Raw genomic sequence first — 14193 nt, forward strand, 5'->3', positions numbered from 1 at the left:
TACTTTTAGCAGACTGGTAGGTACACCTTCCTTTGAGTGCTGCTGCTCCTCAAGAAAAAGGTTCTTAGAAAAGAAAAAAAAAATTTACAAATTATTAAAGAAAAGGTAAGTTTACATCGGGAATTTTTCCCTTTGTTATAATGACTCTTCATACTGTCCTTGCCATCTTCCTAAAAATTTGCAAGCAGATCTCTGTAATAATTACTGGTGTAAATAAATCGAAGCATGCAATTTAATCTTAAATGTATGTCTTTTTACTGTCATTCATTGCATCTCTACATACATAATTATATAACTGAACATAACGATGATTAATACTTTAAGTAAGCATCTGTCTTCTAAGAACTTTGTGTTTTATAACAAATGTTTTTTAAAACAGAACATTCTGTCCTGGCAGATAATTTTTTCTGTTTTGTTTATTTTTAATTCTAATGTTAAAAAACATGATTAATCCAGCTTTAAAAGATATACTTCCTTCTCTGTCTAAAAAAAGAGTGAAATATATTGTAATAAATGAAAACCAATAGTTTTTGGAGTTTGGAGAATGTGAATTCACATTAATTAGGATGAGTAAGTGAAATTTAAAAATTCATCAGGGTATTGTCAATTTAATAACTGTAGGGAAAAAAAGTATGGCAATATCTATATAACTTCTCCTATTAATACAGTGTCAAATATATTGACCAGGAAATGAACCTAGACCAGCTATTATCATGTAAAAGGATACTTGAAGATTATAAGAAAAACTACAGTATACAGTGATCACCACCATTTGTTACTTCTGAATCCCAACCAGATCATTTTAAATTAAGTGAATTCGGCTCCCAAACTGAAAAAAAAAAAAAAAAAAAGATGGCTAGTTGAAAATTCAGTGAAACCATAGGTTACACTTCATTATTAGTTACATTTAAATTTCTTATATAAGGTCATTATGTTTAAGATTTTAAAATCACTCCAAGAAAGAAATAAAGGGTCAAGAACTAAATAATAGAAGGTCATTTAACATGTATTTAATAAACCCACCTATGGTCATTGATTAGTTTGAGAGTGTATGGAAAATAAGGGGGAAAATTTCATTTGGGACAAAAGAAATTTTTCTTAGAGAAAATGTAGAGGCGCGGGGTTCTAAGGCTAAGAAAACCACACTTTGGTTTGCTTAAGAGAGAAGGTGAACTGAAAGGGAGAATATAACTTCCAAAGTCTATTTGTTTCTCTGTTCATACATTTGTAAAAGAAACAAGTCTTACATACCTTGTGGATGTTACATTAAAATGAACATTTGCCCTCTTTTGTTTTTTGCAGTAGTTTATCTGCCTCCCTTGATCCAGAAAGCCTTGGGCTTGGCAGTGCCAACAGCAGCCAAGACTCTCTTCACAAAGCCCCCAAGAAGAAGGGAATCAAGTCTTCAATAGGACGTTTGTTTGGTAAAAAAGAAAAAGCACGACTTGGGCAGCTCCGTAAGTATGCACGATTGATTTTCTACTGCTAACCATTTTAGTCACTTCTGAGTGTCTATCTCTTTTCTTTTATATATTATTTTATTTCTGTTTTTTTTTCCCTATCTGACCAACTTTTCATTTTATTCAGCTTAACAAATTGAGTTTAGTTGAAAAATGTCTGAGAAAAGTTACAAAAAAATAATATTGTATTATAAAATGTTTAGTCTTTATGATTTCTCTATAATAAGCAGAGCTAGAATATATAATTCTATATAAATTAGTGCTTAATTTAATGCTTACTCTGTGACAGACACAAGAACACCCTGAGGCAAGTGTTATTACTGTTATTCATTGATGAGTAACAATGTCTTAGCTTTATACAAAACAAAGGTGTTCATTCTAGTACCAGTGTTTCAAAACCAGCTTAAAACGGATATGCAGCTAGCTTTGTGATTAAATGTTATTTACCAGGAGAATTAAAGCCTCTTCAATATTCATTTCTCAAGAGAAGACCCCCTTAAAGTATCAAAATATATTATTGTATAATGAAAGAAGAGGGCAGGTGATTATTTTTTAGATATAAAATGTCTATTTCAAGACATTGCTTATATCAATATTTTGTTTTATCTTATTGTGCAACTGATTATAGTCTTAACAAATTATTTATCATTCTCAGTATATTATAGTGTAATTCATAATAGTGTTGATAGTTAATTATTTTCAAATATTTATTTTGCTAATATAATAATCTTTTTATATATTCATATTCCAATGTATATGTTCATCTTAGTTTCCATAATTTACTTTGGCCCTTTAAAATGTACTTAATTGCCTTTTCATTAAGATTTTCTATTTTTATTTTATATTTAACTTAGATGAATAATTATTGAATCACTAGGAGTTTTAGCAAGAATATTGTGATTTAAAATCAGAGTTTTCAAGGTAGAGTTGAAAGTTAAAAAATATAGATTCTCCTAGAAACCTACACATTCTTACCCATTTTCAGTGATGTGCAACTCTATGCCAAAACAGAAGGGAATCAATCACAATGACATTCTGATCAACTCCATCCAGCTCAGAAACTAGCAATAACTGTAAGATTTCTGAGTTCTGAGCAATTCTGTTTCACTTCAAAGAACAACAGAGGTAGAGTATAAACAAAATCAGAATCAACTGCACGATAAGTATTGCAGTACTGATGAAAGAGACAGGGATGAACATCTACACCTCTGTAGCTATATACATGCTATATTGAAGGTGAATCAAAGTTTCAGAAGAAAGCGGGAACAAAAAGTCTTTATTCAAAATAAGACTTAAGTAAGCACAAAGACAACACAGGCACAAGTAGATTCTGAGAAACCATATTTGTACCAAAGAAAATGGTACATGGTACCCCTGGTACTTTGCTTGAGGGATATGGACCTAGGTCTACTTTTACTCTGGGAAGTGTATTCAGACTATGAGGGAAAGACCAGGAAAACTTGTCAACCCCAGGGACAGCCACCTAGTGCTGCTGATTCATGCATCAGTAGAAACTTATATGTGCCCTGACCAGAGATTGAACCCACAGCCTTGGTGTATTGGTACCATGTTCTATTCAACTGAGCTACCTGGCCAGGGCCTTATGCTAGATGTTTTTCAATAAAATATTGTATAGAGGAATACAAACTGTTTAACTAAAAAAATATCTACTTGGTCCCATCAGGAATTATAACAATAAGAAAGTAATTCTTAGTAATTCACTGAGAAGACTATTTTCAAAGGGATTTTTTTGGGGGGGCCTTATATAACAATCTAAAAATCTAGCTTAATAAAGTAAACTTCAGATATGAAAAGTCAGTCAATGTGACTGCATTGATGACTCCTGACCATGGAGAAAGAAATTTAGTAGCAATATCAATATGAAAACCCTATATATAAATATATACAGCCTTTCCCTTAAAACAAAATAAAACAGAAGTATCAATATTTTTCTGGCCCAGAAACATTTACCTTCTATATTGTTTTTCCTATCCAGAAAGCTAGGAACAGGAGTTCTGAAACCCAAGATCTATGACTATGCATCAGTAATTAGAATCCTGACTGGCTTGATTTTTAATTTTATCAGTAAGCATTAACCTCTTTTGAAACAAAACAAATTAAACTGTGTTTAAAATAGCTATATCAAAAGAAGCTCATTTGTTTCCTGGACTAAGTTGCTCAGTAACAGAACAGGAAAGGTAGTAGATGAGCTGTGACTCCTGACATTCTATGGAAAAGAAGTGAAAATGGGGCCTGGGTGATGGGAAAATTAGGTGGGAATTAAAACTGGTTGAATACTGCTACCATAATAGTGCCAATGAATGGAGTGATACCACCTAGCTCAAGGTTTCTAGTGGCATAGTTAGCATTCACTTTCTCCTTGGTCAACACATTCCGCAATCACTTTGACATGAACATTTCAACAACACAGATATCTGATCTATAGATTAGTAATATGGATAGAAATCACAAATTTAAAACTTAGCCTTATTTCTAAATACTATATAAAAAATGAACTATGAAAACTCCATAATACCCTACTCTAAATATTTTTATAAGAAAAAATTAAAAATTTTATGTGATGCTAAAGTCAATATATTAGTCAATAAATGTAGGCCACTTTAATAAACATAATATTGTGGTAAAAAGAGACATTTCCATTCTACTCCACTGTGGTTAGATAACAACCAAGGAATAGTATCCATTTTTATTTACTGCACTTTTAGAGGCATATCAAAACACTGAATGTTTAGAGAGAAGGATTAAGCTGATGTAGGGAACTGAACTCAGGTAAGGAGTACGTATGTAGATGAATATGTTTATTCTTCTTGCTGTCCCACCAGGATGGCTGATTGCAAATATTTGAAGAGCTATTATGTGAAAGAACTGTTGGCTTTCTCATTATTGAATGAGGATACAAAACTAGTTTCAAAGTGTTAAAGTTGTGGAAAGAGTGACTTTAACTCAATGTAAGAAAGAACACTGGGGTGTTAGAATGATACCCCCCAAAATTGGCTTACATGGTAATGCCTTCTTTGACAGTGAAAAACAAGATAAATTATAAAGCAGAAACCAGGTAAATACTGGGCAGATATGTTGTAGAGGAGATCCAAGCACTGAAAGATTCTTGGACTAGATGATCTCTAAGATCTACTTCAATTCTGGAGGTTCTGAAGCAATGAAATTCTAACATTTAAGCCTATGTTGAGCAACACTTATTTATTTACTTACTTACTTATTCATTTATTTTATTTATTTTACAGAACATATACCATGAATTACTTACTATAAAATTAAATTTGTATTTTTAAAATTTTAGATTTTGAGATTTAGACTGTATCTAACTAAGATCATGCAGTAGTGTATATTCTAGTCTATGTAGAAACAGATGAGTTTAACAATCATCAGGGTAAAGCAGCTGCATGGCAGGAGAATTGTATTGGTTCCCAGCTCTCATTCCCTGGTCTGGTGCTCCAGACGACATACTCCTGGAACTGTCTCGATCAAAAATACCTCACTGAGCTCCTACTACTTTGAACAAGGTTGTTAAATTAACAAAATTAATAACATGATTATTTCATAAAGTTTAGAATTTTTGAGGGATATTACATATAAATGGATAAACAGTAAAAATGAATTTAAGGCAACAGTAAAAAGACATCGCAGAGTACTGTATGATTTTTTCTATTAAACACACAGATCTAATGTAAGTAAGGACTTCAGATGATTAATTTTTCTCTCTCTGGATACATTTGATTCTACTAAGAATACCTAAGTGCAGTTTCCTACAGCCCTGAAAAGGTGTAAAGTTAAAGTTTCAGATAGAACTCACACCTGAGGAAGGGTATACTGAGCTGCACAAAAGGACCAACTCCAAGGAGAATATGATGGAAAGGAATTGGGTCTTTCTTGTGGTTAGTCAAAAAGTAGACAATTGGCCATGATCAGGGATGTAAAACCAAGTTATCAAGCAAAGGAAATGATCAAGGCTAAAGGTCAAGTTACCAAACTGTGGAGAGATTGGAAATGCATAGCTCTGAAGGCAGCAACATGAAGCAGAGACAAGCAGAAAAATGAAATGATCTAACTTCCAGGGTCAAGTATCCAAGCAGAAGCTCGCAGTTAGAGTGGTCGAATACTATGCTAGGAGGCAGTTTACCTAAAGCTTATTAAAATAGTGACAGACTATGGAGACAAGGTGGAGATGTTAAAACATTTGCTGCTTCTGGGGGAATCCTCTTCTCCATAGAATCTTAATATTCATTGGTTTACTACCTGGGAAACACCGCCCTCCCTAGGTCTTCAGCGAGCCCTCATAATAATGACTATAAAGAAAGAACAGAATACACCATGACCAACTTAGCTGATGTTAACAGTGACTGGTGAGGATAAAGAGGCCATTGACAAGTATTGCAAGAGAGAGAACCAAAATCAAAATTAAAAAGATCTTAAAGAATGGAGAATTAAACAAATAAACCAAACATAGCAGAGTTAGGAAAAGGTAGTAAAAAAGGGAAAATATATTAATTTTGAACAGGCAGAATCTCCAATTAAAGACATATAAAATAGATTTTTTTAAAAACTACTTTTATGAGTTTCCTTTAAATGCATATGAGAAGCAATACATTTCAAAAAGATTTTTTGCCTAATAAATCACATATCCCTTTCACTTCTAGTCATCTGTCAGATTGTATTATAATTGTCTGAACTCACTGACCTGCTATAATCAACATAATAAAGAAAATGACTTAATCATGACAGAAACAGAATCAACATTGCACCAGCGTTATTTAGAAAGAGCATTTCTACATATAAAATTTGAGTGACTCTGCTGGCTTTTTCCCCAAAAGTTAGATTGTTCCTAGCTGCTATGGAACCAACAGATACGATATAAATTCCACAAAATATCAATTAGAGATGACTCATTCTCTGCATGGCAAATGGACCTTTCTTTGAAGAAAGCAGTATTTAGCCTCAATTCTGAGTGCATCTTTTTCATACTATGAGTCAGGCACTGCCAAGGTGTATCCTTCAGAGAGGTAACAATGGTGAAACAAGTAACCATTTCTCAATTCAAGTATCAATACAAAACGAGTGGTATGAAATAATATGGAAGAGAGGTCAGATAAAAGAATGATGAAGCTACTGATCAGCAGTAGTTTGTAGTCTTAATCTCTTTGGGGTTAGAGCAGCTTCCCCTTTTTTATGCAATATCAGGGACTTCTGCTGGAAAAATGGAGAGGAAGAGGCCTTAAAATATAGGATTTGAGCCAGAAATTTCTCCAGGCTTGTACTTCAAAGGCCAACGTGAAACAAATTATTTTGGATGGCATCTAAGGTCCATGCAACATAGAGATATTTGCCTTCCCAATCCAAATGAACAAATATCTCAAACCAGTACCACCTGGGCATTAGAGGGTCTTTCTTTGACTTCCTCAACCTCGGTTAGGATGTCTCATACTTTACATCACCTTTGTTGAAATTTTCTAAGAGCTTCCCTTTGGTGTGTGGGTGAGGCTGAGGCTGGAATTGGCATCTGAGCAGGGCACCCTCAGCCAAGGCCTAGACCTATGTGGGTCCAATTGCTGGGAGCATTGAAATTCTGTTACATTTCAGATTGGCCAGTTCCAGGAAAGCAGAATCATCTAATCTAACTAAACCATGTGGACCTGGATCCCTGTTTCTCCCCATCAGGGTGCTCGCTAGTTCTTTATTCCATGTCTGGAGTTGACAAGATGTCCTACTCAGTCCAGAGACTTGCACCTGTGGGGTGTTCTGGACCCATGGTGTGCCCCTGGCTCAGGAGAGTGCCCCAACAAGTAAATCATTCACTTATGCTGGTTGGAATAATGTCATATGAGGTTGAACCACTAGATTGTTGCTCCACTGACTGTGGGTTGCTCAAAATGTTTAAATAAAAAATGGGCTTGGAAAAAAATACTGAATTGGGCTCTTTACACTCTTGTAGTGGTCTTTTCTCTAACACTTCCAAATCTTCAGTCTTTACAAAAGTATATCTGAGTGATAAATAACCCAGAGAACTTCAAGGGCAAGAATTTTGGCTTGGGCTTTTGTATGTGCAACTATGTACTAAGGGACCACAGACAAGGTGATAATGCAATTTATTATCTGAATAGCCACCAAATCATGAGACTCAAGCTCTCTATGCTAGAGTATCGTATGCCATGAAATGGTGAAGTTAATATTCTCTCCAAATTCCTAACGGACCTTCTAGGGAAAGAGTGACCCACAAGCCAGTGTTTCTCATTAGAGATGCTCTTGTCATTTCAAACAGACAAGATATGTATTTACTACTCCTTGAGGATGAGGTCTTGTCCCCTACTTTGTATATATCAGTCGCACTTTGCAGTCATTGTTGTAAGGTATTTTTCCCCGCCGAGAAAGAAGGAACGGGGCTCGGAGCCGCAAAGTGTGGAATAATAAAAGGCTTTATTGAGTACAGACTATGCATCCCGCCTGGCGAGGTTCCCTGGCCCCGAGGAAAGATGGAGGCCAGGGAAGTTGCAAGGATTAAACCACGTGGGAGATATATAAAGGGGTCCCTCTAGGGAAGTCGAGCTAATATGACGTGGTGAAATCTCACTGGCTGGCAGATGGTCGATTTTTTCCAAACGGTTCTTGTGAAGCCTCTTTTGGAGCGCTTGGTTGTGGGCAGTCCTAGCCAAAGTTCACAGGTTTGAGTTCCCCAACTGACCATCCCCCGTTATCCACCGACCTTACATTCTGACCTTTTGTGTTAAATAGAAAAAGGGCGCCGTATATTCATCTGGCTACTTCCTGCTGAATAGGGGCGTCGTGGGGAGGGGAGATTAGAAGATGGTGGCTTTGAGGGGTGTCAGGAGGAACATCTATGTGGCCGTGAGTTGAGAAACTTTGCAGATGCGGTCCTGTAAGGATTTACAAAAAAATAGGAGTAATAGGGGGATTTGTAGGGTCCAGCCTTTTAGTGAGCTGGAGATGAATGGAGTCCAGTGGTTCCAACTGCCAGTGGTCCTGTAAGGAGGCAAGCTTGAGGCAAAACTGCATGTCAGGAGTGGCATAAAAAGGGGAAAGGAAGGGGTCCCATCCATTCCTATAACTGAGACCTGTGAGGGAACTAGAGGTCCAGAGTGTGATGGCAAAACAGAGAAGGTAGCCCCCATGTCCACAAGAAATGAGATGGACTTACCCACTTGTTGCAGCATACCCTGGGTTCTCCAAGTCCAGGCCGTGTTCTAGGAGTTTGAGCGATGCGCCCACCTGGCTGGATTGGCCTTACCATTTGGGCGGCTTGTCCTCCACATAGAGGCACCAAGGAAGAGCCTGTTGCCCAAAGGGGCAATCACTCCACCAGTGACTGGGCTGCTTGCAGTCAGGGCAGGGCTCAGTGGGCAGCTGCTGGCAGGGGCCCTCCCCGGACCAGTGGTCCTGCTTGCCACACTTAAATCAGCTGCTGGTGGCTCTTCTGGTCTCAGGGTTGCCACAAGAGTCGGGGTTTGGAGCATTACCTTCTGCTGCATGCAGGCCTGGTGAACAGCCTTGGCCTGTTTCTACTAGTTGGGACCATTGAAAACTTTAAATGCCGTGTTCACAGGTTCCAGTTAGGAGTTTGGGGGTTGAGAATAAGAGGAGGTGGGCTCATGCAGAGCCTGGCACCCAGATCCCACAGGAAATGCTAGAGCCAAAGGCAGGACAGGGCCAGAACTTCCTGCAAGAAAATTGGGGTTGGATGTCCTGAAAACTGGTGTAAGAGCCAATGCCAGGCTGAGAATGGCCTGACAGAGGAGGGGCTTAAGAACACAGTAGAGAAGGGAAGAGGCCCCTGGCCAGCAGGGGAGGAGAAAGAGAGATGGTAGTGGTGAATAAGAAACAGGTTTTTGCAAAGGGAGGGAAGGGGGCTCTCAGAGGGAAGAGACCCGAGCACAAAAGAGGTCCGCAGAGGGACCAGAGAAAAGTCCTGAGAGAGGGGCGCCCCCGGGGGTCAGACAGGAGGGAGAGAGGGTTGGGAGTCTGCGGAGAAGGAAAGATTAGGAGTGGAGGTTTTAGGTGAGGTTTCTCTGGCCAGAAAAAGGCCTGCGCAGTGGAACAGGTGGCACAGAGATTAAGGACGGGTGCACAAATAATTAGAAGCCATGAATGTAAGAGATCTCCAATCAGTTCCCAGCTTTTTTGGCGATAGTTAAATTGGTGAAGGTGTTAACACTGAAAGTTCCTTCAGGAGGCTAATTCAGTGGGTTCTGTGGCCTGGCCAAAGCGGAGAAGAAGAACAGTTTCTTCTTCTTTATGGAGGGAGATTCCTGTGCCCCCACAGCCACCCTCAGTCCTTGGAGTGGTCAGATTTGAGAATTAGTATCCTAAAAACTCAAGGTCTGGCCACGATGGAAAAGGTAAAGTAGATATGCTTGGGACGTCTCTGCAAGCACACACTCACTCGGAATGGAAAAGACTTCCCTGACGTAGCTATGGTTTTGGACAGGGAGTCTCTGCAGAAAGAACTGAGAGGAAGGCTGGAGGCAGGGGACTTACCACACCGTGAGCTGAAGTGGGTGGAAGGTCGGAGATCCTTGTTCTTTCTCAGAGGGGAAGGGGAGAGGAGCAGTTCTTGTGGACTTCAACTCCTCCTGGGTTTTCGGCACCAAAATGTAAGGTATTTTTCCCCCCCGCCAAGAAGGAAGGAACAGGGCCCGGAGCCACAAAGTGTGGAATAACAAAAGGCTTTATTGAGTACAGCGCATCCCGCCCAGCAAGGTTCCCTGGCCCCGAGGTAAGATGGAGGCCAGGGAAGTCGCAAGGATTAAACCGCATGGGAGATATTTAAAGGGGTCCCTCTAGGGAAGTTGAGCTAATATGACATGATGAAATCTCACTGGCTGGCAGATGGTCGCTTTTTTCCAAACGGTTCCTGTGAAGCCTCTTTTGGTGCGCTTGGTTGTGGGCGGTCCTAGCCAAAGTTTGCAGGTCTGAGTTCCCCAAGTGACCATCCCCCATTATCCACTGACCTTACAATTGTGACGTCTCAAAATGTAGATTCCTCTTTCCACCAACATAAGTAAATATTTATATCCCCTCTCTGACGAGATCGGGCGCGTTCAGGGTGGTATGGCCGTAGACGCTTAACTATATCCCCTCTCTGGAGGATTGATACCATCTCCAGTTTAAGAGCCAGTAGTGTATAGCCCTGCCAATAGAAATATAATGAAAGCACAAATGTGAATCACATATGTAATTTTTAATTTTCTAGCAGCCACACTAAGAAAAGTGAAAAGAGGTGAGAATAATTTTAATAATGTTTTATTTACACCAACATATGAAAACTTTATTATTTCAATATGTTATCAATATAAAATTATAAATTAGGTATTATATAAATATATATTACTATATTTAAAATCTTGTGCATATTTTATACTATAGTATTTAATTTGGACTAGCCACAATTCAAGTGCTCAACAGTAGTAATATAGGCTTAGTGAATAAAATATTGGTAAACTCCACACAGTCATAGGAGCCTGCTGATGCCCAGAGAATATGAGACTGACTCGCCCTTGCCAGTTAAATAGCTGGTCAGGTGTGTGGAAAAATGGACTTGGAATTTATGAGGCAGCTGGATTAATTCTATGAAAGAATGATCTTCTTATCCAGAAATAGTTTAATTTGTCTGAAGAAAATGCATGTAATTAGACTTTTGATCCTGTTTCAGAGTGTGTTCTTACATAATGTGCAAAAATGATTTTACCTACTATGGTTAAATGTCTTTTTTTTACTGGAATTTTCAAACCGGATGTGTCCACAAGTTTCTATTAAATCTTTTATTATTCAAACGGTATTCAATTTTGAAGTAGGTAGAGCAGTGGTCCTCAACCTTTTTTGGGCCACCGACTGACTTAATGTCAGAAAATATTTTCACGGACCAGCTTTTAGGGTGGGACGGATAAATGTATTACGTGACCGAGACAAGCATCAAGAGTGAGTCTTAGACGGATGTAACAGAGGGAATCTGGTCATTTTTTAAAAATAAAACATCGTTCAGACTTAAATATAAATAAAACGGAAATAATGTAAGTTATTTATTCTTTCTCTGTGGACTGGTACCAAATGGCCCACGGACCAGTACCGGTCCGCTGCCTGGGGGTTGGGGACCACTGAGGCAGAGTATATTCAAGCTCCTCATGCTTTTTTAAAAAATTTCATTGATGAGAAGCAAATTCTAATGCTTATTTTATCTGAATCTAGTTTTGATGCACAAAATTCTTCTAGAACCTTCTTTGTTTCCCTTCCTCAATTTTCATTTTTTAAAATATCTTTTGTCTATCATGGGAATCTCAAGTTTTGATAAAATGTACATCAGAATTTAGTTCTTATTCTTTGTCCTGAAGAACAAAGAGCCTAACTGGTCCCACCACCTAGTGACTAAAACTGTCTCACTGTTCTGAATGGGTTTCCCTCATCAATCTCCACATCCCCATCTGTGCTGCTGGAAAGTTTTGTAACTTTTAGATGAATCAATCACTGTCATTTACATTTAATGAATAGAATTTGATTGCTAATTGCAGATTGTGAATAATAATTTATGGATATATAGTAAGACAAGTATACCAATGAGAGAAATAAAATGAAAATATTCACTCACTGTGCATAATGAGAAATCCCACATTTAAAAATGATCCCCAAGAGTGCTTTAGTTAGCTATTGATGACTTTCCTAATGATACCTACAATGAAAATCTTTCATAATAAAAAATTATTTAAGAATTAATTTCACATGTGCATAATTAAGTAAAATAAAGTTTGGTCCCCAAACCATGAATTCCTGAATAAGACCTAGATAGAAATCAATGTGTTTTCAATCAAATACTTTCTTATAATTATAAAGTTTAGTAATAGAATTACTAGGCTATGAGAGTAACTTGTTATACCAATGCTCCAAAATTAATAGTATCAAATATTATAAATTATTTGCTGAAGTAAATTATGAAAAACAGTAACAACAAAATTTGTCTCTGGTTAAGTCCTGCAAATGTTAAGAAATGCCCATTACAATAACAGATTAAAAGTTGCCTTAATAGTTCTTATTTAATGATATATTGGCAAAATTTTTGAGTAGTCTTTGTAAGAGTTAATATTAACTTAAATCTTTGCACCTAAACTTGAGCTTAAATGGAGTCTAAATCCCTTCAATTTAAAATATAAGCCGTGGCAAGGTGGCTCAGTGGATAAAGCATCCTGGAAAAACAAGAGCACAGGTTCAATCTCCAGTCAGGGCATGTGTGAGTAGTGATCAATGAGTACACAACTAAATGGAACAATTAAGTGGAACAAGTTGATGCTTTCCTCTTTCTCTCTTTCTCTCTCTCTCCTTCCCTTCTTTCCCCCCCTCTCAAATCAATGGAACAATTAAAAATAAATATGTATATTAATAATATATATTAACCCATTTAAAAATAATATTTTTCACAGAATAACTATCAAAGAGAAAACAGAATCCAGGATTAAGTTTTCATTTTTCAATTACAACAAGTTATGTTTGAATTAATTATATGTTTTGTGATTCTGAATCAAATAATTGCATCAGAAAAAGTGTAATTGCATAATTTTGTGTTTGATGCCTAGCATATTTTCTTTTTTTCTCCTTTCATTGCAATGTTACATATACTATATATATTCCAATACCAATAAAATTGCCACTACCAAGTAATTCTTGATCTTCTGAATAAAATTAATTCTTACAAGGATCTTTTTGAAAAAAGACAGAATTTTTTCTAGGTATTATTATAAAATTTATGAAATAAAACTTCCCAGAACAGCCTGACCAGGCGATGGCAGTGGATAGAGCATCAGAACGGGATGTGGAGGACCCAGGTACAAAAACCCAAGGTCGCCGGCTTGAGCGAAGTTGCTGGCTTGAGCATGAGATCATATACATGACCCCATGGTCTCTAGCTTGAACCCAAAGGTCACTGCTTGAAGCCCAAGGTCGCTGACATGAGCTCAAGATCACTGGCTTGAGCAAGGGGTCACTGGCTCTGCTGTTGCCCCCCCCATCAAGGCACATATGAGAAAGCAATCAATGAACAACTAAGATGCCACAACAAAGAATTGATGTTTCTCATCTCTCTCCCTTCCTGTCTGTGTGTCTCTATCTGTCCCTCTCTCTGTTTCTCTCTCTGTGTCTCTGTGAAGAAACAAAAAACAAAAAAAATTAACCTCCCAGAACATAAAATTTTGAAAGTAAGGTTTATACTGGATATAGGGGTCATGCCGGTGAGCAAAAGAGGGTTCCAGAAGGTAAATATAAAAAGATTTTAGAAGTCAGGGAATGCCTTTCCATTCTCTTGACTTGGAATTAAAGACATGCTTTTTGACATGTATTTAAAAACCTGAGTTTCTATTCTATGGACTATCAATTATCCTATTCTATATAAAATATAAAAAATTTTAAATGTTAACAAAATACTACACAGGTATTTGATCTTATTTTTCATAAGAAAAGTAGAAAAAGAGACCATAAGACATATATATTCACATGTTTGTCAGTATACAGGCCACATGTATTATGTTGCTGGAAGTACCACTGAATAGTCTAACAGCAGATAACGTTTTTAATTCACTCAGTGTGTGTTTATGTCTGTATCATGCCATTTTATGCTTGTTGGTTTGGAAATATAATGGCAATCAATCAAAAAAAAAAAAGGAAACAGTGTGATACAAAACCTGTGCTCAAATAAATTTCGAAG

General features: G+C 37.4%; 1 protein-coding gene across 14 annotated transcripts in view; it reads left to right on the plus strand.

Moving 5' to 3' along the window:
• Positions 1-14193, plus strand: part of PPFIA2 (PTPRF interacting protein alpha 2) — a 516618-nt gene that overhangs the window by 446879 nt on the left and 55546 nt on the right. For all 14 annotated transcript variants that reach the window (XM_066257567.1, XM_066257574.1, XM_066257566.1 and 11 more), the window contains one exon: positions 1303-1457. In XM_066257567.1, the coding sequence (XP_066113664.1) occupies positions 1303-1457 (155 nt within the window). The remainder of the gene's footprint in view (positions 1-1302; positions 1458-14193) is intronic.

Source organism: Saccopteryx bilineata, chromosome 2 (genome assembly GCF_036850765.1).
Source record: "Saccopteryx bilineata isolate mSacBil1 chromosome 2, mSacBil1_pri_phased_curated, whole genome shotgun sequence".
Taxonomy (NCBI): Eukaryota; Metazoa; Chordata; class Mammalia; order Chiroptera; family Emballonuridae; genus Saccopteryx; species Saccopteryx bilineata.